The sequence below is a fragment of the Pteropus alecto genome, unplaced genomic scaffold (genome assembly GCF_000325575.1).
Source record: "Pteropus alecto unplaced genomic scaffold, ASM32557v1 scaffold75, whole genome shotgun sequence".
NCBI classification, from domain to species: Eukaryota; Metazoa; Chordata; class Mammalia; order Chiroptera; family Pteropodidae; genus Pteropus; species Pteropus alecto.
The window spans coordinates 773291-800772 of NW_006440638.1; the positions used below are offsets into that span (position 1 = coordinate 773291).

Below are 27482 nucleotides of genomic sequence, written 5' to 3' on the forward strand. Positions count from 1 at the left end.
CCTATAACCACTCACCTGAAGGACCCATTACTGCTTACCTGGAGGGCCCCAAGACCACACACCTGGAAGGGCCCAGACTACTCAACTGAAGAGATCTATAACCAACCGCACAACGGCGCCCTATAATCGCTCACCTAGACAGCCCACAGTGTCTATGGTCTGAATCCTCGGGTCTAGGCTCTGAATTCAAAGTAAAGCTACACACTGAATTCATGATAGGTCTACACTGTAATCCACAATAGGTCTATGCTCTGAATCCACAATGACATTACACAATGAATTGAAGATGAGTCTGCTCTGAATCCAGTGAGGCTACACTCTGATTGCGCAATGAATCTACTCTCTGAATACACAGTAGGTCTGTGCTCTGAATGAACATTGAGTCTGAACTCTGAATCCGCAGTGAGTCTATACTCTAAACCACAGTGAGGCTATGCTCTGAATCCATAGTAGGTCTACTCTGATGCACAGTGAGGCAGTGTTCTAATCCACAGTTGATCTACATTGTGAATCCATAGCAAAGCTACACTCTGAATCCCCAGTGGGACTACACACTTAATCCACAGCGAGGGTACACTCTGAATCTATACTGTGTCTACAATCTAAATGCACAGTAGGCTTAATTAGGTCTGAGACCTGGCACTGAGTGCTCTCCCTTTGTGAGCTTGCATGGCTTTCAGGCCTCTTGTTCTGTTCCCACAGTGGACACCATAACAGCTGACCCCTGTGATGCTATGTGCTTTCTTATCTCCACACTACTGCTCAAGTTGTTCCCTCTGCCATGATGACCTCCCTACAAAAGAGCAGCTTCCTAGAAAAGGCCTGCCTCAGTTATCATTCCCCTGAAGCCTTTCTCTGCACTCACATTTATTAACCCCTTCACACTGTCCTGTCGCTACCTGTTGTGCTGGTCTCTACCTGCAAAACCAAGCACAAAGACCCCATCATCTTTCTTCTGGAACTTCAGTGCCCAGCACAGGCCAGATGGATAGAAGGTACTAAGAAAACATTCCTGAGTAAATGGAGCTCCTGAGACACCAGTGCCTGGTGTCACCACATTGTCCACTTGGGTCTACACCAAACAGCAATCTTAAATGGCAGCAAACAAAAGGACCTAGGGATTTGCTGCACATCAAACACTCTTGCCTGAACCATTTCAGTGTATTTAACGGTTGAGTAAGCTCAGACTAAAGAAGCTTTGCATTGATGACCCAAGGTGTGTCCTGGACATCGCTCAAGTGGTCATCTGTTATCCCAGGCCCTGAATGTGCCCCTTCAGGTCCTCCATGGCTTAGATTCTTCCTCTGTTCTCTCAAATGCCTCTCCTTCCTCCCCTCGAGACATCTACCAACTGTCATGTCACCTCAGGAGCCTCTCTGAGCTGGCCCCCAAACTCCAAACATCCATAGCCATGGTCAGGTCTGGACAGAGCCCGGGTATAAAAACCAGCAGGAGACAAAGCCCTTCTCCACTCTATCCTATCCCATTTCTCTCCCTGACGAGCCAGCCACCTGCCTGACCTCATCTATTCTCTGCTTGTTTCTGGGCTCCAACAGGGGAAGAACTAAGAAGCAGCCTTGGCAAGGGGAGAGCGGGTACTGATGGCCCTGGACTTCCCCACTGGTGAAGCTGGTTAAAGTGAAATAGGTTCTGGAAAGCTGTTACTTTTATTTTATTTTTCTAACTCCTATAATCACAAATGAGCAGCATCCAGGACCCAGGATGCCCACACTCACCCAGGTATCCGGGTTCAACCACGTAGATGGTGCTGTTGGGTAACCTGGAAGCACCCTGCATGCGGATGTCTGAATTCTTAATTAAGGAACGAAACATAAGATGGCAAATAAACCAGCCAGCAAGCTTCAGCATGGCTCAGAAAGCTTATCATTAAGACATCACACACATAGAATAGGAGAGTAAAACTCCCCTGCCTGATGCCAAGTGCAGCAGAGCCATTTCCAGAATCAGAGCCATACCATGCTTCCTACATTAGCAGAGGGGGAAGAGGGGGAGGGGCAGTCTGTGTAAGGGACACTGAAGATCACACAGGGCACATCAACAAGTCTCGGACAGGGACAACCCACATGTCAGTGTGGAAAACAGCTTCAGCCATCTGAGGCAGGCCCCTCAGATGAGACCAAAGGTGCCAGAAAAGGTTCCAGAGGCAAGAAGGGAGGCCTCATGCCTGCCACCACCTCCCATCCTAGGAGCCTCTCAAGTGAGACACCGACAGAGGTAAGCGATGCCACTCAGCTGTGCTGCTATTTTGGTTCCTTCTCATTTTCAGACCTTGAGGGAAAACAGGACTATTTTTAGCCTTGCCCTGCTTTCAGGGAGAAAAATGGCTTGACTTCCAAACAGCAGATCTTTTGTGCGCAGGACATGCATCTGGGCATGTATGCTGGCCTGAAAAAAGGATATTCCTGTGGCCAAGGACCAGGCTGCTCTGTCCCAGCTGCACTGCAGTTACGGTCGACGTGTCCTGTGCCAAGACAGCTACAGGCTGGCCTGGGTCTCCTGCAGGACCCTGGATGTTGTTCTGAAGCCGCAGTTCATACTGATCCGAAGGCATTGAGAGTTCTGGCCACCCAAAAACAAAAGAGAACAAGGAGGGAAGGAGGGAGAGAGAGAGAAGATAGCAAATGTTAGGAGCCAATGACAGTATGTCACTGCACCCTGAATCCCTGGACCCTGTTGCCAGTATGATTGCCGGATTTTCCTTTTTGCTTATTTTTTCAACACTTTAAATTTTAATATTATTTTCCATGCCTGTGGACAAAGCTGACACTCTCCATGAATTTTCAGAGGCAATCGGTTTTTTGTGACTGTCATACACTGATTTTTGAAATTAAGTACAGTCTCTGAATCAAATTGCCAAATGAATTGCAGAATCTCAATATTAAACTCTTTTCTGTTCATCGCAGATATGAACTCTGCTTCTGCACTAAGGGGTCCAGGATGGGGCTCATTGGATTTGTGAATCCTTTGGGAGTTTCCAAAAAAAGATACTGGTCCATGGTCTTTCACACAGTTTTGGAAGCTGAGTCTGTAATAATGCAAAGAATCATCTCTGCTGCTATCCTGACCGTCCATCAATGTTTCCCTGCTCTCTGTCACATTGTGGAAGAAAACTCATTCAACCAGTGCTAGGATGAACAGTTTCCCTGGGAAATAACAGGCTGACACAATCCACCACCTCTGTTGATCTCCCACACACTGTAGGTAGAGACTCTAAGCACTTTTGATATAAGAGGCTACTGCTGACCAGGAAATCAAGATGTGGCAGGACTGTTTATAGGCACATTATCCCATTTTGTCCCTCAGCAAACCTTGTAAGAGGCAAAAAATATCTTGGAGATGGGGTAATTGTGGAAAAGAAGATAAGTTTGCGAGTGGTAGCATAGCAGGTAAGCAGCAGAGCTGGGATGCAAACCGAAGAGAGCTTGATCACTTTGACTTGTCCTCTCCCCAGTCTGGAGAATTTCCTGTCAAGTAACCCACTCACTGAGCTCACAGGTGAGGCCACATTCCAGCCCTCCAGAAAGAAAGAAGAGGATGCAAAGAACCAATTATACCTTTCTTGCTCACAACTGGGTCCCAGCTCAGGGCCCAGAATGGGAGATGCCCTGGGCAAAGATCCCAGAGGAGTTTCAGCTAGAGCATCATTCAGAATTCTCAGGAATTCTGATGGGAATTCTGAAAGGGAGGCAACTTTCCCATTTCCTGTTCTGGGGTATCTTTTGTTGTGTTCCATTAGTTACTAAGAATCTCCCCTGGAGCAGAGGGTTCTCAAACTGAACCATCAGCATCTCATTGGAACCACCAATAATTGGCCCCACACCAGACCTACTGAAGCAAACTCAGAGGGCGGGCCCAGCACTCCGTTTAAACAGGCCCTCAAGGTGATTCTGATGCACGCTAGGACTAAGAATCTCTTAGAGTATACACAGCCCATTTCCTTGTCTCTAACTTGGGGAAGCCTAGCCAAGCTGGGCTGTGATTCTTGCAGATTATGTGTTCGGAATATGGCACCAGTGCCTCTAAGATACATGTCATAATAAAATAATAGAATAACATCATTGTTCTATAAAGCAGTATTACTTTATGCTACTTTATGAAGCACTAGCTTCCTCCATTGTCTAAAGTTCTCCAAATGAATATGGCCCTTTGGAAAATCAATATACTGACTCTTGAGGGATCTTGTACAACACAGATGTAGCTACAGATACAAAACCCTAAAAGGAAGAACTTGTGTGACTAACTCCCTAAATACCTCTTATAATGCAGAGCTCAATCTTGTCAAAGGTACTGAATATGGAAGGCTTTGCAGATGTTAAGTGTCACTGTCCACAAAAAGGGAAAGGCTGTTCTTGGGGTCCCAGACCAGCCATCTGCAGAAAGAAGATGGCCATCCCAAAGACCAGCCTTCAATAGATGAGGTGGCCCACATTCTTCTATGAGACATGATTTCCGATCTCCTCCAGACTCTGGCTGACCCTCTAGATGTGCTTATAATTGTCAGGGTCCCCCAAACTCCCACCCCACGCAGGGTCCAAGGACGACCATGGAGCTCCTGGGGTGGTGGGCCTGAGCCCAGGATGACAGGGAGCTCACTCCCCTGCCTCTGACTCCAGCCCCTGCTTATGCAGCCAAGTGTGCTTTAGTTCTGGGCAGCTATGGATCAAGGGTGTACTGGGTTCCACATCCCTTCCACATCTAAGTGTTTGACACTGGAACCCCAGCCCAACAGCCATTCATGCAGTTGGTTTTCTAAACCTCAGCACATTTCATGTCAGTAATTTCTACCACTGCAATCACTCAAGTTCTTTTCAGATACTAATTCCATCAGCCAGCATGTCCTTCTCACATTTTGTTTTGTCTAATAATTTCATTACTGTGCCCATTATGTCTACAAGCAAATCCAAATGCCACCAGGCCTGAGGACTGAGGAGACCTGTGGCCCCCCACTAGAAACATAGCCCTACAAGCAACACAGATACCTCTGTTATAAGCTCCGAGAGCCCCTCTCTTCCCACACTGGCATCCACCTCTTAGATTGACTGCCCTGCCCCCACTGGGCTGTGCACTCCAGGAGAGCTGGGACCTGGGCAGCTCTGCTGGCCACTGCATAAGCAGCCCCCATCAGAGTGCTGGCACAGAATAGGTGCTCAGTAAAATGGGCTCACAAGAAAGCAAACTGCCACATAAAGGAAGGGAGATATAAGGGAAACAAAAGTGTGGAAGGAAAGAAGAAAAATCATATTTTTAAGGAAAAAAATCTAAAAGTATAAATAATTAATTTACGGTTATAATTATCTGCCTGTTACCAAGTCCATGTAATTAACCTCTAACCTGGAATTTTTTGAGTCTTCTGCAGGACACTGTGCAAGACAGGGCTTTGCTAAAATTCATGTCCCCTGTAATAATATCATTCCCCCAACTTCTCTGACTAGTAAGCCTGTTAAAAATGACATTGATGTAAATTATACCTTAATTTAAAAAAAAAATCCATGTAAAAAAAACTGGACAGTGAGTTTGCCTTTGTATGTCTTATTCACGAGACCTTTGCTGGCTCTGTTCTCCCAAAGCATCCTTTTGGGATCCACTCCAGCCCCATGCCAGCCAGGCCCATCAGTCACGCAGCTGTGTTCTTTTTTTGGAGGAATTTCCATTTCATTATCCCACTAACAAAGGGAGGCAACTTCCCTATTTCCTGTTGGGGATCATTCATGTGCATCAATTCTTTGACTTCTATAGCAGGTCAGTGACCAAACCCACAACTTTTCTAGGTACCTTGGGATGTGTTGTTCCTCTGCGCCATGATATCAGAACTAATTTAGGGTCAGCTACTAAGACTCTTTATTAAATCCTTCCACATTTAACCATGCTGGCTCTGCCCTCCCTGGCTGGGCCACAGCTCAACCCTCATCCACCCCATGCAGAAGGATCATCCCCACCTTGCCTCTGGGAGAACTGTAAAGTCCTATGTGTTATCCTTGCAACTATTCTCATTTTCCTTTGAGGGGACAGGACCACTTGATTCTGCAGGAGTAACTAAGGCCAAGGAGCCCGACAGCTTTGTGATGTTTAGGGGTTCTATGTCTCAGTTTCTTCTTCTATAAAAATGGGGTGTTAATGAAATCCATCTCATAGAGTTGTTGGGTTATAACATGAGAAGCACAACACTTAGAAAATATTCCGTCATGATCAGATGTTGTCAGTTGTGACTGGGCTTCCCATACCACCTTCTTTCAGGTTGCAATGCCACTTCTTGTCAGCATTCAGGTATAAGTTTATATTTCCATTTCTGAGACGCCCCTGTTGGCACCCTCTGGCCTTTCAACGTGTGCCCTACCACACTCCTCCTCAGGACCTGCCTTCTCTTTTAGAGTCTCAGAAGGGGTAAATACCAGGCTCTAGCCAGGACCCAAAGCCTGGCTTCCTATACATCCTGCTCTAACACATCTGCACCACCTCCACATTGACACATTGCAGAAGAGCCAGACACTGCCTGCCCAGCACGTGGGGACATTCAGGAACCACCAGTCTGCTGCCCTCCAATCAGAGTACCCCATGTTGGAAAGAAACGGGTCCAGACATAGGAGGGGTCTGTTTTGGCCTTTCGTGGCCTTCCAAGGGGCAACGTGCTCTGCCACACAGTAATGACTGACCACACCACCATTCTCAGCTGAGGCGATGTCTTTCAGGACCACAACCCAAGTAGGTTGAAAGCCGAAACATCTACAACTTCTTAAACAATACTCTGCATCACAGGCTTGCAGCCCTCCAACCTGTGGGAGACAGATGGGGCCCCAAGCGTGTTGCTCTTACACCAGAGACTCTTGACAGCCTGTGCTCTGACCATGACACATGTGTCAACTTTAAACAAAATGATGATAATAATTTTTAGGCTTGATGCTGCTGCACTGAGAACACTCACCAAATAAAATGTATCGCATGTATAAAGCATTTTAGAATTTCTAGAACAAATCCACATCCATTAATTAAATTTGTCCTCATAGCACAGGCAGAAAGGCCTCAAGAGCTCTAAAAGAAAAACTGAACCCCAAAGGGAGGTGATGGCTCATCAAGGCTGTCCAGCAGTCAGTGGCAAACTAAGGATAAAGTCCAATCCAATGTGAAGCTCATAGCTTCTGACATTCTTTAAACAAGAGGCTACCTACCCCAAAGGACTGAACGCAGGGACTCAAAGAGATGTTGCACACCCATGTTCATAGCAGCATTATTCACAACAGCTAAACAGGTAGAAACAACCCAAGTGTCCATCAACAGATCAATGGGTAGACAAAGTGTGGTCTATGTATACAACGGAATGTTATTCAGCCTTAAAAAAGAAGAAAATTCTGACACATGCATAAACCTTGAGAACACCATACTATGTGAAATAAGCCAGTCACAAAAGGACTAATACTGTGATTCCATTTATTTGAGGTCCTTAGAGAAGTCAAATTCATAGAGAAAAAATCAGAATGCTGCCTGCTAAGGGCTGAGGGGAAGGGAAATGGGGAGTTAGTGTTTAACGGGTACAAAGTTTCAGTTTTACAAGATGAAAAGAGTTCTAGAGATGGATGGTGGCAATGACCACACGACAATGTGAATGTACTTAATGATGCTAAACTTCACACTTAAAAATAATTAAAGTGGTAAACGTTATATTTTACCTGAGTCAGTGACCCACCTGTAATCTTCCCTTGCCTGATCTTCTGTACCTTATAGCAAATGGAGGTTCCCACCAACAGGTAGACATCATAAACTGGGTTCAGAAGGATGTTCTCCAAAATCAGTAGCCTGACCTCTGCAGGACTGACGTTCTTGGCATAAAGAAGAGAGTAGAAAAAGTAAGGTGGTGTCAGGGAATAGAGATGGTGGGTTGGGCAAGAGGGAATCTTTAGAACTTTTCAGTATACTCATGTGGGGACAGGGAAGTTAGAGATGAAAAAAACAAGGCAATACTTTTAGACCCCCAAAAGCCCAGGCGAACACTGTGTGTAAGGCAGGCAGGTGTTCAGTGGTCACTTTTTGTGTGTTATAGCTCGATTTTTAATAATTAAACAGAATGAAAAGTGAGGAGCCAGCAGTGATATCTAGGGATACTATGGCCTCTAGGGGGGTCTCAGGGTCGCTCTCCACAAAAGCCCTAAAAGCCAGTGAGGTTTGGGAATCCTAAGGCAAACCTGAAAAGGAGAGGCATGTGTCCCTGAGGAGCACTCAGGCTCTGCTTCTCAGCCCTCATCAAGACCTCCTCATCAGGAAAAATCATGAGTGACTTTGAAGTGGGAGAAAAACCACCTGTACGAAATCTGGTGCACTCTCATGTTACCAGGTTCTGTAGGGGCCTGCATCTTCCCTTATCATTGAGTTGCTTGGTTACTCTGCAAGTTGGAGAAAACTGATGGCAAAGCAAATGAGTCTCATTCACAGAAATGCAAACCCATTTCTTCTGGTGGAGGTACAGCCAATTACTGCCCTATGGATACTGACTAGCTCTGCATCTATTTGTAAATTCTTTGGGTTCTCCTCTCCTTTAAAACATGGTTGTAAGATCTTACAGGTTTCCTCACTTAATAGTAAGTTAAACAATACCTTGACTCATTAAAGAACGAAAAAATATACAGAGCCTCTTCCTTGGCCCGGGCTCTATGGCAGGTGCCTTCCAGCACAGCAGGCAGGGAAGCCATTTACCAATACAGGCAGGATATGGGGGCCTTTCCAGCTCATCAGTGGGCCGATCCCCAGTCCAGTCCTGAGCACCATACAGGGGCCCAGAATCAAAAGAGGCAAACTATCTTCAAATACTAACTGCAGAGTGCTATGGGGCCAGCCCTGTGACATACCACTTCCCATGTTTACAAAACCCTCCAGGACTCCCAAATTACTGCTAACCCACTAAGGAGATTGAATCTGGAGAGATTTCTTTTGTCTATCACTTTAGAAATTAAAAGACAGATGAAGTACCACAACCTTCCTGCCTGTGCTCCAGAAACCAGGCAAAGGAAGAGCTCAGGTTTGCAGTTCAAAAAGAAGCACAGCCAGGGTAGACGTTTGCCCATAAGAACAGGGGAAGACCAGGACCTTCACTAAACCCGCTCCTTTCCTCTGTCCCAGCCCTCTCAAAACAAGGCATTGATGAAAAAGCAGGTGCTGGTTTGGCCAGGGTAATGTGGGCATTGGGGAGGGGCAGTGAGGAACACCAGCCATCCACACATGGGACCACCAGTCTCAGCAGTCATGTTGGGCACAGGCAGAAATAGCAAGGAGGGCACTTGGGAGCTCTCAGGATTTTTCACAGAGTCCCAAATGCTTGGATGTGTCCCTACAATGGGACAGGGGGGTATTTGTTGAAAATAAGCTAGTTAATGAAAATACCATTGCTCCTGAACCTCCTTCAAAACTGAGAATGGACCAAAGGCTCTATGACTCTAGATGGCACACTCTGGTGCCCCAACCACATCTCACTAAGCTGTGTCCCCCAAAACCAAACCAAACTAACAAAAATATGAAATCGCACCCTGAAGTTTCCCTTTTATGAACAGTGGAACTTTCACAGTGGAGCATTTCATTTCCACTACTAAATGTGCACTCAGGGGTGAGCAGGAGCAGTTAACCTGGTTCCACCCCAGGAGCCCAGCATCTCTTGTGCCCCAGGGCCCACCTTGTAGACAGCCTCCTGGATGCGTGCCTTGAGCTTGGAGCTCCCAGTCTTCATCCCGGACACCAGGATGGTGTCCCCTTGCTTGGCCAACTTCTCCATCTCTGAGATGTAGGAAGGAGGTATGTATGTAGACTCCAAGAATGGGAGGATTCTGGAAAAGCACATGTCATCAGACCTGACGTGTGAAACCAAATAACCTAACATATTCGCTGTCTATCAAGACCTTCTAGTAGGTGCCAGATGCTGAAATAAGTGTCGTTGTCTTAGTTGGTGCTGCTTAGAAATGTGTCCCTAAAACTTCCTATATCAGAATTGCCAGTGTCCTTATAAAAAATGCAAACTCTTGGCCTCTGGCCCAGGCCTTTGTCTGAATGAAGTCTAGCAATCTGCATTGTATCAAAATCTACATGTGCTTATGATAAACACTGAAATTTGAGGACTACCCACTTAGAAAAGCTTCACTCTCACAGATGTGGAAGATGAGGCCCATGGAAGCCTAAGAAGCAGGCCCAGGACCACAGACTAGACTAGGGCGGTGTCAACAATGCCCATCAGACTCTCAGGGCCACCTGCCACATTCCAGCCCAGCCCAGGACTAGCTCCTGCCTATGGGAAATGAGTTTCAATGACTCTCCTCAAGTGTCAGGACTAGGGGATCACATCATGTCTTAACCTCCCTGGGGTTACGCTGTGGGGAGAAGCCCCAAGTGGGAAAAGAAGTCGGGATGCCGGGGACCCTCCCTATAATAGGGCTGGTAAGCACAGCTGGCTCAAGAGACCTTTTTGACATAGGCTCTCACTTGCAGCCTGTGATTTACAAATAAATCTATCTTTCTGCCTGAACAAGAGCTGTCAAGTGGACACACTTTCATTCTCCCCAAGATCTGCCGGGTGCTATCCTGCACCATGATTTATTTCCTTGTCTTATCTTACTAGGTGTCATATGCTGAGTTTACTGAAAATCCAGGACATTGGTTCCAACGTGCCTTAGCACCTAGGATTTCAGTTAACATCTGGCTCAGTTATGGAGTGACTGGAAGCTCAGAGGCAGGGGACCACTATTCCCTGAGTATCTAGTGTGAGCCAGGCCCAGGAAGGGCTCTGAACACAAAGTGCTGACTTACAAGGCCACTATCAGATGGGGCACAACAATTACCTCCATGTGACAGAAGAAGAAGCTGATGCTCAGATGGCTACCTTCCTTAACTAAGGCCACAGGCAGGAAGAACAAGGCCAGGACTGGAATCCATGTCTCAATGATTGTAAAGCCCATGTTCCTGGCTTTGTGAGATACCAGCAATTGCGGCGCTTGTCCAGGAAATAGAGGCTGATGGTCCCAGACTCCAGAAGAGCTCTGACCCAAGAGGGTGCCTCATATGCAGTGTCAGGGTGTGAGGATGCCTACCATGGAGATGGCTGTGAGCCAAGTCTGGATGTTTCCAAGAGCTCTAAACTAGACTTTTAAAAGTATAAATAAATACCACACTAACTCCCCACAAAACACTAATTGTAAGAGGGTAAGAAAGAGACTTCATAAGGGACCCCCTAGCAGACATCCTACCCAAGTGATGACAGTGAACATCATCAATGATGGACTAACAAAATCACAAGATGTAATTAGAAAAATACGGAATCTCACTTCTGTGTTATTCCTGCCAAAGACGCAAAGCTCTGAGTCTAATCAGAAAGGAACATCGGATAAACCCAAAATATGAGGATTTCTACAAAATAACTAGACTATAATCTTCACAAGTGTCAAGGTCTCGAAAGTCAAAGACCACGAAATTGTCCCAGGCTGATGGAGACTAAGAAGCAGGACAACATGCAGGAACTCTGGGCTGGGTTTTGCCACAAAGGATATAACTGGGATAGTTGGCAAAACTTGAATGAAGTCTTGCATTCATGTGTTAACTTCCAAATTTTGACAACTATGTTGTGGAGATGCAGGAAAATGTTGTTAATGGTAGTAAACACATTAAAATAATCAGGGCTGATGGGGCAACAGGCTGGCAACTTGCTCTTAAATGGTTTAGGTTAGGGAAACCACATTTTGTACTGTACTTGGAACTTTTCTGTAGGCTGAAAATGGCTGCAAAATTCTTTAAAAATTAAGTTTTCCTCCCCCAAAAGGGACTATACTCTTTAAAAAATTATTTGATAAAGTATGAGTCAATGCAGAGTAATAAGGGACAAAGCTCAGACTTCAGTCTGTGCCAACACTGGCCAACAGAACTTTGGTAGTGACAGACATGCTCCACATGTGCTCTGTCCCATATGTGGTAACCACTAACCACATGGCAAATGAGCACTGCAAATGTAGCTAGTACATCTCAGGAACTGAACTCCTCATTCTGCCTAAATAGCTATGATAGAAAAGTGGCTACCATATTAGATAGTGAAGATTTATGCAGATCTGAGTTCAAATTGTAGCTCTGCCACTTACCAACCTGAAAAAAAGTGGCTTAAACTTCTCAGTTTCTGTCTGAAAAATGGCAAAAACAGTGGTACGTAAGCCCACATGGCTGTTGGGAAGACTGACTGAGTCAAGAGAGGTAAAAAGTACATCCGCATCCCCATTGCTGGGGAACACAGCCTCTTGCACCTGCGAAGGGCTGTCACTGCTGGGATGTCCTCTTAGCCAAAGTCTGTCTCCCCATTAACTGACCTCCAATGGAGGAGCTGCCCTCTAGGGCCACAATGAACTCTTCCCAGCTTCCTTGACAATTTCCTACAGAACACACCTGGTGGGCTGCAGAAGCAGTAAGGTTCCCACTAAACTGTGTGGGCCAAAACACTTTTCTCTAAATCAATCAAGGGGAACATCAGCCAGCATACTGGGAATCATCCTGGGTCCTCGCTGAGAATAAAAATGATGATGACAGTGATGATGAAAGCCTCTGGCCCACTCAAAGCCAAGCAACATCCTCCTTCCCCCTTCCCTCCACAGGCAAGGCGCCTCTCACCGCAGAGCATTGTGGGAGTCTGAGAACCTGCTGGCCTCCGTGTCCTTCACAATCGTCCAGTCAAAGACCAGCCCTGCCAAGGTGCTGAACGTGTTCCCTATAAGAGCAAATTGGAGGGGGGCGTGTCAAATATGCACTGGAGTTAACTCCCTGGAGCCAAGGGAAGGGAAAAGCACTCAGCACCACCCCCCAGCAAAGCAACTGTCATGCCTCTATTTCAGGAAGGGAAAACAGAAGCTTAAAGGATCAGGGTCACATGATGGTGAGGGGCTGAGCCAGGATGTGAACTAGGCCTGTCTCAAGTGAACCCTTGTGTCCTTCCTCCCATGCCACCTGCCTTTGTTCACAATACATTCAATGTAGTGCATAACACCATGACCCCTAGCACCTGTAAGCATTTTACAGGTTAGGCAGAGGCTCCCAAGACCTGATTCATTCATTCCTACCACCTCCCTACACAGGAAAAGAAATTGCAGATAAGGGGACAGAATCCCCAAACCATCTAGTTTCACATGACTATTCTTGTCTCTTCATCTTGACACTGAGAATCCTAGGGCCCTAGGGTGGAGGAGATGGAAAGCCACACACAGATGGCCTTGGCTCTGAGATCATGGCTTGCATCTATGCACCTTTTGACAGGATGTCAAACAAGCAGAATCCAGTGGGTGATTGGATAATAATTCTTGGAGGAACAGGACTCAGAGTAGGTTTTAAACACTCTGTAAAGACATTCTCAGTGTAAATCCAATGCCTGGTTCCACATGGACACCCTGAAACAGGGCAGAAGATGAAAACAGGTGGCTCAAAGGTTATCTGTCAGAGATTCTGGGTTTCTTGGTTTGTTTTTGTACCCAGGCAATGCTGCATTTACATTTTTGAATTAGTTCTCATTTCAAAATGAAAAATGTCCCATCACTTCACTATACAAACCCCTTTCTCAGCTCCTTCTGCTCTAAGAACAAGTGCAAATCCAACATCTAACACACACGACCCTTTACTTCCTGCATCCCACCCTCGTCTGAGCTTCAGTCTCAAGAATAAACTGGCCATCTCGGCCTGGCAAACCCCACGTCCTCAAAGTTCAGTCAACTATCATATCTCATAAGAAACTGTCCTGACCTCTGTTCTCCACACCCAACATTTAACATTCCCAGGGGCTGACTCTCCCCAATTTTGTGGTTACTTCACACTTTGCATCCAATTTGATAATAAACAGCATCTACTGAGATGCATGTGGGCATTTATTTACATGTAGACCTCCACTACAGCCTGAGATTCTGGGGACAGAGACCAGGCCCTTCCATTCCCTGTAGTATCCCTAGGGCCTGGCAGAATGCCCAGTAGATAAAAAGCACTCAGATGCTACCTGGCTTCTTGAGCACCCACTATGCGCCATGCAGCGCAAAACCTTTTACACATTTCTCACCAAGTCTTTCCAACCTCCAGGTGAGCATCACTATCTTGATTTCACAGACTAGAAAACAGAATTTAGGCAGCTCATCTGATGAATGAACACACAGAGGAAGGAAGGATGCTCCAGAACGGTGATTTTGCTCCCTCCAAGGGACATCTGGCAATGGCTAGAGATATTTTTGGTTGTCACAGCTTAGGGAGTTCTGCTGGCACCTAGTAGGTAGAAGCCAGGGATGCTGCTAAACATGCTATGATGCACTGGACAGCCTTCTATCACAAAGAATTATCTGACTCCAGATGGTCAATACTACCTAGGCTGAGAAATGCTGATACAGAAAAATTTTTTAAAAAGTGAGTAGAGGGGCAAGAGTGGTAAGGAAAGATCTCAAAGAAAAGGTGATACTTGGTTTGGACTTAAAATACTGGAATATCCTTCATCTTAAACAAATCTATTGCCCTAACTTAACTTTCTTCAAAAATTATCTTAACCTACATGCTAGACTTATGAGAGTATATAAATGTCTAATCACAATGTTGTACAAATGAAACTAATATAATGTTGTAAAAAATAAATTTAAAAAAATTAAATTTGAAAGGAAAAAGAATCTTAACCTACAAATGTTCCCTTTGCTCCTTTACAAAGAGGTCAGGCTACAGACAGTCTGCCTCCTGCCAGAACAGATCTTCTAAGAAAAGTCCTGGCCCAAAACAAGCTGATATCCAACTCTGGTGAAGTGAGAATACGAAAGACAGTGAGCAGGGCCAGCAGCATAGATGTGGCCCAGCTCACTCCCCCTGCTACCCCACACATACTGCAGTCTGAACCAGGAAGCCAACACCATCTCTCAAAGCCAAGCAAGGAGAATGCCTCCAGCTGTTTACAGTGTGGTAACCCAGGGGCCTCTCCCAGCTTCCCATCACTGCCCAGACCCCCAGATGTCACTTCCCAAAGACATGCTTTAGCAAGCACAATCCCCGTGCATAGGCATGGAGTCGGCCTCTGGGGTCTGCAAAAGCTCTCAACTCAAAGGCCCCACTGCAATTGAGGGCCTGGGATCCACTTCATAGGTGGTCTGAACCTCTCCAAGCCCCCCTACCCCACTGCACCAACTTTACCTTCCTGGCTGGAGCAGCCCTCTGTGGAAACAGTAGGGCCAGACACAAAGCAAGAGAGAAAGAAAGACTGCCAGGGAGACATCCTCACCTTCAGAGTCCAGAGCCTGGATCTTCAGCTCCAGGGGCGAGTCCTCCAGGTAAAGTTCACGGGTTGTGGAGACGATCTGAATGCCATGGATGAGGTCAACGATGGCATCGCAGCGCAGGACCTGGCCTGTGGCTGAGGGACAGGAATAGAGGGGTCAGACAGAGAGTGGTACTTGACCATCACCCCACTCCTGGGGCCTCGCAGGTCAGACGGCCTTACACTGTGGCAAAGACAAAAGCAACCAACAAAGCAATCACCACAACATGGAGCTGGAAGCACCAAATTAAGCCTCAGAAGCCAAGCAGTTGACCAGCACACATCCTCCTAAAAGTCAACATGAACTTTCAGAAAATAAGGGCTTGGAAGGCTTGTTAATTTCCTACCTTGTGCTTTTCCAGCGTGAGCACCAGCATTTAAAGCTGTGTGCAAAAACTCCTCTAAAGAAATCTAGTTTTGTTCAGGATAAAACCATTACGTTAAATGGCAAGGGCTACATACAGTACGATGAGTTAGCAACCAAAACGATAGTACTGTTCTGATGCCTGTCCCTACACTGAGATTAGGAATTCCACCTGGTGTTGTTTATCTATACTAGTGTTTTACATAAGACCATGTAACTATATAGAAGAAAATCTATGCGCATGAGCACAGATTTTTTTACTTGCTCCATAAATAAGACACATAAATGGCATTACCTGGAGAATTCTCTAGTGTAAAAATAACAGCATGTGACATAAAATCATTATACCCATTCTCCAGCCACTATATACACTACTTGTGCAATGGTAATGGTATTTTGTTAGAAAGCAATACAGTCCCATTTACCAAAAGCCTTAAAAACAGTTATATGCTGTATAAACCAGTAAAACCGGGAATCTATCCCTGACTAGAAATGACCTAAAAGAACCCCAAAATGTTCTCTGTGTAAAAATAGTTATTTTTCTATATAACACTGAACAAACATCTGAAAACAGTCTAAAATGTCCTGTTAAGAATATTATTTAGCCATTTAAAATAATTCTATGATGAGATGGAAATTTTTTCATTATGTTAGGTGGGAAAACAGCATGACAGAAAATTGTATCATTTTCTAAGCATTTTACAACCACAATATGGTAAATTAAATATGGGGAAATGAAAGGATTTCAGCAACTTTCTTCATTTGACTCAATACCCATTAAGAGTTATTTGGGTAACAAACAATTTAGAAATGAAAGCCAGCCTCTATGAGAAGAAAAACAATACAAAGTACTGGCAGGAAGGACCGGGGTGGGTGTTGCTGGCTTAGCGCCCTCCTCCTGTGTGGGTGTCCTTTGACCCAAAAAGAGAAAGAGAAAGCATTGCCACGGTCTCTAGCAGTATCTATGGCTGGGCGTCTCAATGGAGGTATTCCCATCATCCTCCCCAGTGACCGCACAGTGAAGCCCTTACTGATGTCCTCTGCAAAGATGATGCTTGTCAGGCGAGCGGGCTGGGACAGGCGGGCCTGAACCACTGCCTTTTGGGAGCACTGCTGCTGGTCCAGTCCCAACGGCTCTATGCTGGCCACCTCCGGCCGGGTTGATGACCTGCGATAAGAAGACAAGAATTTACTCCCTAGAGCCACCCCACAAGGCACAGTTGGGACCAGAAGCCAAAGCCTCAGCTCCCTATATACGGCTGTGTCCCAGAGTCAAACACAGAATAGAGGTGGGCAGTCTCCACCAGCTTCAAACCCAGAGGAGAAATGGGGCCCAGCCAAGGCCCCTCTAATAGGAGGACAGCACCTTGAGAATGTGGGACCTCTGCATGTACTCCCCAACTGAGATAACCAAAGAAGAGACCAAAGACTTGGAAGCCTCCTCAATGTTCATTAGACGGTCACTTTATAAGACTATTCTAGACCTGGAAATAATTCTACTACCAGGAGGAAAACTGCCTATGGTCTCCGGTGAAGAGACGCAGTATCTCCATTGACCTCTAGGCTGAGCCTGGCACACAGCAGGCTCCAAGATTAGCTCCCATCCTCAAATAGGTTCTACCAAACCTGGAGATGGCCAACTGTAATCATAACAATGACAAAGAGTCCCCATGTCACAGAGCTGACATCATGGTGACATGGTGAGAAAGGCAGATCATCGCACAATAAGCAAAATCTGGAGATGGCTTCCTGTGGATAGATGGGCCTCCAGAATAATAGTATGAATGGACAGCATGACTCTGGGAGGTACCCAAGGTCACTGTCATGGTTCCTCCCCTATGACAGAGGATAACAACAATTCTGAGTCAAATTGAGGTGGAAGCGAGAGCGAACAAGAAGAATGGATATAGCACAGAAAGCACAGGGTAAGCATGTGTCCCTACAGCTATTTGTAGATGGGGTGATCAAGGAAGCCTCTCTGATGAACACCATGCAAACGCTTGGGACCAGTCAGCAAAGGCCCTGAGGTGGGAAGCAGCTAGGTGTGCTCCAAGAATGAAAGGGCCAGTGCAGTACGGGTCCTAGAAGATGGAAGATGCTGAGCTCAAGGAAATGGGCATGTGCTGGGTCAGGGGCTGAGGTCAAGGAGATAGGAGGTTCTGAGGTCAAGGAGATGGGCAGGGGATGAAGTCAAGGAGAAGGCAGAGAATGAGGTCAAGGAGATGGCAGGGGCTGAAATCAAAGAGGAGGTTCTGAGGTCAAAAAGATGACAGGAAATGAGGTCAAGGAGATGAGAAGTACAAAAGTCAAAGAGACAGGAGGTAATGAGGCCAGAAAGGCATTGAAGCCACAGTAAGGAGCTTAGATTTACTTAGAGGGCAATAACAGATCACTAGGCATCTTAAGCAGGTGAACATTCTAAATTGATATACAGTGTGACAGAGAAACCAGGGAAAGGGCACCTAGTGTGCACAGCATCTGACACTCATTCCTAGAGTTACATCCAACAGAGCAGGGACTCTGAGTCTTTGCTTCCTTCCCTGTGCTTTGCTTAAACTCACTGAAACATCAATGTTCTAGGATATTCAGAAGAAAACTTATAAAAATTCTCCAGTGTTTAAAAAAACAATGGTATGAAACACACCCAAACGGACATCTCCAAGTCCTCTAGCTTGGAGTCAAGTGTCTCCCCCAGAGCCAGGTGGGCACAGCAGCAACTGAAAACACACTACAGATGCTTTGATCACACAAATGTCACAGGCACAGGCTGAGCTTCTGGCGGGGCGCCTGGAGATGGATCAACATCTCTACTGAAAGTACTCTGAAAATAAATCTCACCTACAGTTAAGGAAAGAAATCCAAGCTCCTGAAGAAATGCATTTGTGGTCCTCTTGAAAGACTTCAGAGACAAACAGCAGACAACAAAGTGGACAGGAACACACACCCAGATAAGAGTGGGGAGAGGTCAGGGGCTGACATCTCCTTGACCTCGGCCCCTGAGCTCACACATGCTAGAAACAGACCCCCTTTAATCGGTCACAGCTGTGGAACTCTAAGAGCATTTTCCAAGGGCATTTTACCTCCCACACACATATGCACATACATGCATGTACATACATACAAAACTAACTGTAGAAACAAGAAAACAAATTAGAAAACTCATACAGATCAGAGGAAATGAAGGAGACAGGACAAATAAATGCAATGTGGGATCCTGAATAGGATCCAGGGACAGAAAAAGAACCTTAGTGGAAAAACTGGGGAGATCCAAGGAGTCCAAGGTTAAATGAATTATCATATACCAATGTTAATTTCTTTGTTTTGACAAATGTTCCTAGTTATGAAAGATGTTAACATTAGAGGGAACTAGAAAAAGGATATACAGGAACTCTCTTTATTAGCTTTGTAACTTTCCTGTGAATCTAAAATTATTCTAAATTTTAAAATTAAAAGAAAAAGATGGGGGCGAGAGATGAATAGGCAGAGCATGAGGATTTTTAGGGCAGTGAAATTATTGTGTATGAGATTATAATAATACAGGTCATTATATATTTGTCTAAACCTACGAAATGAACAACAAGTATGAACTGTAATATAAACTATGGACTCTGGGCAATAAAGTGTCAGAGCAGATTCATCCGTTTTAACATATGTGCCACTCTAATGTGGGATACTGGTAATGTTGTAGAAAATCTCAAAACCAGTCCAGTGAAGAACCAAGCAGTAACTCAGAGGGGAAAATTCTGGTTTATTATGTGCAGTCCCAGAGCGTACTCAGTTGCAACATTCCTTATATACAAGAACTTTACACAAGCTAATTGGTCAGTTTGAACCTGAATCATTACAAACGTGGGAGTTGCTATGCAGATTGCAAGTAGTAACATTGGAGAAGGGCGGGAGTTGCTAAGGATTACCGACAGTTACAAATTGTTACAGGAAGCAGAGCTGCTAGGGTACAAACAGTTACATTAGGTGCTTAGACAAGTAGGACAAGGTGCAAGTGAACTCTGCCAAGTGAGCGCTTGCATGCAGCAGGCATATTTACAGAAGCAGAACAGAAAGGCTGAATAGTTTTTAATGAAAATCCTGAACTTTCTTCTTCAGTAATGGGAGATGGTGGAGGAAGAGGTGCTATATAGGAAATCTGTCATTTGGCTCAATTTTGTTATGAACCTAAAACTGCCCTAAAAAATAATCTATTAGGAAAAAAAAAAAGACAATTTATGATTTTCTGTTTCTAACTTTGAGAAACAGTATGGTTTGTCTTGTTCAATGGCTCCTGGGAGCTAGAGATATGGACTTCCAACGCTGGGACATAAATTCTACCTCCCTCTCTTAAACTCAGTCTCCTCGAGAATAAACTAGGGACACCTCTTTTCTTGCTCCCGCACAGCAGTGAGCTAATCTCAGGTAGAATCCAAATTAATAAATTAATACAGATAAGAACGGAGCTACCTAGTTCAAGTTGGAGAAGCCTGCAGTCTCTTCTCTCTTGTCCCCCACCCTTTTCACAAGCTGCCCTGGCCATGTTCAGAGCCAGACTGGAAATACCCAACCTTTCATTTACGTCTACTGTGTTTTCAGAGCTTTGTTAAGTACAGATGCAGCCCCTAAAACAGCCCTGTCCAATAAAATACAGTGAACCACATTTAAAATTTTCTAATTGCCTTATGAAAAAAGTTAACAGGTGAAGTTAATTTAATAGACTTTTTAGAGCAGTTTTAGGTTTACAGCAACATTGAGTGGAAAGTACAGAGAGTTCCCACATATCCCCTACCCCCGAATGTGTGCACAGCCTCCCCCATCCCAATCAATCTCCGCAGCAGAGTGGTGGATGGTGCATTTGATACAGTTGATGAACCTACATGTCATAATCACCCAGAGTCCACAGTTTACATGAGGGTTCACACTCTTGGTGTATATACTATGGGTTTGGACAAATGTATAATAACATGCATCTACCATTGTGGTATCATACAAAGTAGTTTTACTGCCCTAAAAATCCTCAGCTCTACCAATTCATCCCTATTTTTTTAAGGTCTCTATTAAAAAGTCACATTAAAGAAAACTAACAGGTAAAATGAATTTTAATAATACCTATTAATTAACCCAACATATCCCAAATATCATCATGCAGACATGTGGCCCCACTGTACTTCAAGAACTCATAAGTTATGAGTGATGAATGACTATGGGACTGGATAGCCAGCACTGAAGGTGGGCCTTAATATGGAGAGCCAGTCAGGTACGGAGTACCCTTCATTCACCACTCCCTATGGGCATCTTCTGATCCCTGTCAAGGGCTGGCTTGGGGGTTGGCAGGTGCTGAGCCCTCTTATCACCTATTAAGAAAGCCCCTCTTCATTTCACTTAGGGCTGATACAACAGCATTTTGAGTGTAGCCTGGAGATGCAATGAAGTGGCACGCCTGACCTCTAGCAGCCTGGGAAGAAGACACCCTCCTCACCCTAAGGACTGCCTACAAAACGGGCCTGGAATGGACTTGAATCCCTGCGCTCACTCACCTGGGCTGAGCTCAGTGAAATGGACACCAGACTCCTCCTCACAGGGCTGCTGAGAGGGCTGGAAACACTTCACATTAAATGCTAAAGTGCTGAGAAACATCAGCAGCAGATGTGGCAAACAACCAGGATGTGAACAGATAGGATTTGAACAGCCACATCCCTTACTCTCATCTCCACCTAAGAATTTTCTCTGGCTCTAAAATGTTGCATCTGAAGCTGGAGGGCTCATTCCAACCATCTACAGGAGGGTTTAAGACAGTTTAGGGTAGTGTTTCTGTTACCAGCAGCAGATTCTTTTTCGTTATATGATACCTTCTGGGACATTCTGAAGCCATTTGCTTTGGCTGTACTTCTAAGAGATACAAAAAAAAAAAACACAGAATCCAACAATGATGTGTCCTTGGCCCTCGGTGTCCCCCACACGGTGAGGGTTCCAATGGAATAGTGGCTGAAAAAGCACATTCAAAAGTGTTTGTTGGAAATTACAAAGGGAAAGGTATACAGGGACTTCAAACTCAAAATGAAAAGCCAGTGGGGTGGGGAACTGGGAGGGGGCAGAAAGGAGACTTCAGCTTTACCTGTAATGTTTTATTTCTTAGCAAAAGACACAAAAGACTGGAAACAAATACATAAATTGTTAAGAATGGTTAATTCTGATGGAAGAAATATGGGTTTTCATTATATTATTCTTTGTTCTTTTCTGGATTATTCCAACTTCTAAATAAAAATATTTTCCCTTAACATTGAATGTAACTTAGAGAAGTATTGCTCCTGCCTGTCAGCACCTCATGTCTAACAAGCATGGAGATATCCAGGAACCATTTTTTGATTAAAAAAGAACAGTGTGATGATTAATTTTAAGTGTCAGCTTGATTGGGCCACGATGTGCCCAGCTATTTGGTCAAACATTATTCTAGGTGAGATTAACATTTAAACCAGTAGACTGAGTAAAGCAGACTGTCCTCTCTAACATGGATGGGTGTCACCCAATCAACTGAAGGCCTGAATAGAAAAAGGCTGACCTTTCTCCAACTAAGAGAGCATTCCTCCTGCCTGAGTGCCTTTGAATTGGTATACCAACTTATTCCTGCCTTCAGACTCAAACTGAAACATCGGCTCTTTCTGAGTCTACAGCCTGCCAGCCTTCAAATAGGAACTATATCATTGGCTCTCCTAGGTCTTCAGCTTGTTAACTCACCCTGCAGGTCCTAGGATTTGTCAGCCTCCATAATCATGTGAGCCAATTCTATATACATATATACACACACACCAGAAGGAAGAGAGGACTGGCTGAAGTCACTCCAAGAGCCAGGGCCAGGATATAGGTGTTCCATGCCCAATTTAGACATTTTCTGCTATTGGAGATACATAATATGCTATTGGTCCTGTTTCTCTGGAGAACTCTTACTAATCTTACTAATACAGGGAGGGTATAAAAGACAACAAAGGGAATTGTCCACTGTGTGTATGTCCAGATAGAAATACATATATCAATCAGATTACTTAATCCTCCAGCAGGCCTGTCTGGGAAAACCAATCTGAGGCTCAGACAGGTTGAGTAATTTTCCCAAAGCCACAGAGCTGTAAGTGGCAGGTCGGTGCAATTCCCAATCACATACTTCCCCTACTTCATGAGCGTCTCCCAGGGTGTGATGCACAACACCAGAGCGGAGTGATATGCACAGATGAACTGTTTTTTAATAGACTCTTCGTATTTTAATTATTGCATATTCATTTGAAAGTGTTTTAAGACTTTCAAATGAATAAATCAAAATCATGATCACATAAATGTTAATGCTAAAGATAATGTCAATGTTCAAAAAGTGAGTCATTTTGAAGGAAACAGCAAGTAAATTCTAGTATAGATAGTACAATAAAAAAGGGAAAACAAGGACAGAGCAGTCTCTCACACTGATCAGGAGCTCTAAAAATCAGACAGTTGCCCCTCTGGTAGGGTGCAATCCACCGTGAGGAATGGAGGAAATGATAAAAACTGCACCATGTGCCATAACAGCTAACTCAACCTGTGCAGGCTCTGTGCCCCACACCCAATGCAGCAGCTCACAGAATCCTCAGGCTAAGATATCCACACTGTAACCTGCCCCTCACCAAAGCCAGGTCCTGTTCCAACAGTCTAATTTACTTGGATGCAATATCATGTTCTGCTAAAGAAACAGGTTCTGGCTCATAAGACTTTTCTGCAGTTTAAATTAACTCTCACTCCTCGAAAAGGATGTATGCTGCTCCAGTTTGCACGTGCTGGGCTCTTCCATGCATCTGAGCTGCTGGACAGCATGTCTGTCCCACCCTCCCCCACTCAACAACAACACTCAATCTGAAAGTGTCAAGGTCTTTCTCTGGACCCTTGGCATTTGGATGAGATTAACAATTCAATCAGTAGACTGAGTAAAGCAGATTGCCCTCTCTAATGTAAGTGGGTGTCACACAATCAGTTAAAGGCCTGGTGCCATGTGGTAAGTAGCACTCTGTGATGGCAACATGGCCTTGCAAGATTCTCTCACCTATTGATATCTGCTGGAAGTTTTAAGTCTTAAGACAGCAAGGTGCTGCCACTCACCAGCTGTTACCTTAAGCAAATGATTTAACTTTTTTGGGCCTCCATTTCCTCATCTATACAATAGGAATAAAAATATAACCTGCTGCAAAGCATTGGGGTGGTTTAGATACAATAATAAAGCTCTTATCACTGGACCTCGCACATAGTAAGCTTTCAAGTTCAGAAAACAAGAGGAGGCTCCCAAATGAGGGGCTTGTAGTTGTACAGTGTTTGGCATTATTCTAACCACAAAAACTTTGCTTTCTGCAGAAAGAAAGAGAATGTGGGTCCCTCCATATTGTGATCATTTATGCTTGACCTTGTCTATCCCGTTCTCTTAATGAAGCCTGACCCTGAACCCTGTTGTCAGGACCCATATAGTGGTCTCCTCAAGGGCCTCCACCCACCTCTGAGCAGAGGTTAGACTTGAAGTCAGAAGCTTCAGGCTCTTGCCAACAATGTGACCTTGGGCCAAGAACGCTGTGTTGGGCCTAAATTTTTGCTTAAATTTTAGTGGGAAGAAAACAAGAATAAACAAAATGAGTGAATATGGGATCTCAGACAACAGGGCTATGGAAAACACAAGGCAGGGAAGGGAAAGTTTGCAGTTTTCAGTAAGATGGTGAGAGCAAGCCTCACAGAGAGGGTGATATGTGAGCATAGACCCACATGTCTCTGAAGGAGAGGTAGGAGTATGCTCTTTGGATACTTGGGAGAAGAGTATCTGAGGAAAAAAGATCTCAAGTGCAAAAGCCCCAAGACAACAGCTTGGCAATAATCCTTTTCTTTGTCTAGCTTCCCTCAGATACTAAGTGTGAGGACAGAACCTATGACTTGTTCATTTCTTGCCCCCACTGCACTAATGTAAAACTCTGGCACAATTTTCACAGGTGCCCTTTACCAAGTTATGGATTGATTCTCTTCTATTTCTATTTTGCTGCAATTTTTTTTGTCATGAATGAGCTTTGGCTGTTCTGTATCAAGGAGACAATTATATGGCTTTTCTTCTTCCTTCTGTTGATATAGTGAATTACACTGATTTTGTTAATGTTAAACCAACGTTGCATTCATGGGATTTACCCCAGTTGGTCATGATACATGATCTTTTTTATGTTTTCCTGGAATTGATTTGCTAGTATTTTTTTCTTTTTTCAAGAATTTGTGCTTTTAGTCTATGGATTTCTTGTAATATTTTTGTCTGATTTGCAATCAATGTAATGTTGGCCTCATAAAAATGAGCTGGGAAATGATGATTCCTTCTCTAGCCTGAAAGTTTATAAAAGACTTGTACTAGTCCTTAATGTTTACAGAATTTATAGGTAAAGCCATCTGAGATTAGTTTTCTTTATGAGGTTTGTAATTAAAAACTTAAATTTTATCAAATATCCTCAATGGAAGGGAAGGCACTGAGGGCTCTATGCCTTTCCAAGTGCTTTCAGAACCGTTTCAAAGTCCTGCATAGGAGGTGGGTCCAAGTTGCCCACCTTACAGTTGGAGATACTGAGGCTTACTGCCAGCCACACAGCAGCTCCTTTCAAAGACCCTAGGTGAGTCTAAGGTATATCTGCGTGTGCATCCGTGCGCGCGCGCGCGCGCACACACACACACACACACACACCTCTAAACAGCTCAGTAAACAGATCAATGAGGCCAACACACAAGTGTCACTCCTGTACGGGACCCATGTTGGATTTGAGCAGTCCAGCCTCCACCCACCCATTCAAATAGCAGCACCTGGCTTATCTGTGGGTGCCGCCTTCCTCCACCCTCAGATCTCCACCTTCAGAGCACTGACACTCTTCTGGGCCCTGAGAAACAGGTGACTAGTATCTAGCCAATCAGCCTACATGTGTTTCACTGGCCAGAGGGGTTCAGACCCGAGCATGTGCCCCACTAGACTTGACTCTGGGGGCTGTAGCACTGCAATTGTTATCTTGCTATCTTAGGAGAGCACCTGGCAGAAGCCAAGACCCGAGGACTGAGAGACCAAGTCCCACTGACTTCACGAACATCACATAAGCCCCTGCAACACAGAAGCCCAAAAACAAATTCTGCCTGGCTTTCAAATTCATGAGTCAAAATAACATTCCTTTTGTTCATTTAAACTACTGATGTTTGAGTTTCCTGTAACATACAATCAGAAGAACATAGACAAATGAAATTCCCCTGACTGAGTTCTTTTAAGGCCTATTATCTCAATTTCATTCAAACTACTGGTACTATTTTAAAGAAAAAAAAAACTTTCATTTATTATGTGCTTATTATGTGTCAGGCACAAAAAGAAACACATCACAAATATTTTATTTGCCTCCCAACAATCCTATTAAAACCCTGTTTGGTCCATGAGAAATTCTCTGCATGGATGTTAAGTAACCTGCCCATGGTCATATGCCTAGAAAAATATCCTACTCCCTTGTGCTGAAACAAGGCCAAAGGCCTCTCAACCTACTTGGGGCTGCCCACATGGAAGGGCCAGCTCCCAAACCTGGGCAGAAGATGGCCTCAATTTCCTCCTCAAACACCCACTATGCCACATGTATCCTTGATACAGCTTTTAAAGTGTCACTAACTTTTCTAAAACACTCTCGATGGACCTGGGTAAACCAACTGTTAGCTAAAAAGTGCTGGTTCATTTCCTCCTGCCTTCCAGAATTGAGCTGGCTCAAGAGCCGGTGATCTGTTTTTGAACGTGGCTCTGCCACTAACTGGCTATGAGGCTCCCAATTTGTGCTACGGTAGTCATTCCTACCAAAAAGGGTTGTTCTACTTTTAGGATAAAGTGGGGAATAACATGCAAAGTGACTGGCAGAAAAACTGGTCCTGGTCCCCTTGCCACATTCCAAGCCCATCTCTGGACATGCGTTTCCGGCTGCAATGATAGATGCCTGCACCTGCACCTTCACCAGTCCTTCCCCACCTTTGGGACCCTTCTCTGTATGCTGCCCTCTGTATGGTTCCAGTCACATTCATGTAACCCTTGTATTCTTATTTTTTCCCTTGAAATTGATTCTTCTTTATGAAAAAAGTATTTTAACAAGAAACCTTATATTGCTAGTGTAAAAAGAAAGTCCATATCATTTCCCATACATCTGTGGTAACCATAAAAACAAACATGGATCAAAACAATGTTACTAGATTTTGGGGGTAACACTTGCCTGCAAAGGTTCTGAGCCCATCTGTCTGCTCTCTCCAGAAACAGGCAAATATTAAAAGGAAATATTTGTTAAGGAAAGTAGAATGGTGGTTGCCAAGGGCTGGAAGGAAAGGAATGAGGGGTTACTGTTTGATAGGAACAGAGTTTCAAAATTGAGGATTAATAAGAGTTCTGGAGATGGAGGGTGGTGCTGGTTGCACAACAACGTGAATGTACTTAATGCCACTGAACCAATCACTTAAAAATGCTTAAGACAGTAATTTTATGATATGCATATTTTATCATAATTTTTTAAATGAAAAAATGTAAACAATATATTGGAACCAGAAATAAACTTTTATCTTGAGGAACTCTAAAGGACTGACACTGAATTTTGAAAGGGTGAACCTTTCCCATTCCCAGTGTCACGTAAGGTCTGCAGACACACAGAATGTGTCCGGTGCTCCAGGAGGCATTGCTTTTGAGGAAGCCACTCCCCTCTCTTCACAATACAGGCACAGAAGCTGGACAGAGGACAGATGAACCCAAGGACATACAAGAGTCAGGCCAGAAAATGACAGTGAAAAAAAGAGAAGTGAGAGTTGTGCAAAGAA

General features: G+C 44.6%; 1 protein-coding gene across 2 annotated transcripts in view; it reads right to left on the minus strand.

Moving 5' to 3' along the window:
* NUP210 (nucleoporin 210) overlaps positions 1–27482 on the minus strand; it is a 96370-nt gene that overhangs the window by 63424 nt on the left and 5464 nt on the right. For both annotated transcript variants that reach the window (XM_006917440.3, XM_006917441.3), the window contains exons 2-8: positions 16685–16821; positions 15254–15385; positions 12637–12733; positions 9674–9824; positions 7700–7832; positions 2422–2580; positions 1737–1805 (exon numbers count right to left, since the gene is read on the minus strand). In XM_006917440.3, the coding sequence (XP_006917502.1) occupies positions 1737–1805; positions 2422–2580; positions 7700–7832; positions 9674–9824; positions 12637–12733; positions 15254–15385; positions 16685–16821 (878 nt within the window). The remainder of the gene's footprint in view (positions 1–1736; positions 1806–2421; positions 2581–7699; positions 7833–9673; positions 9825–12636; positions 12734–15253; positions 15386–16684; positions 16822–27482) is intronic.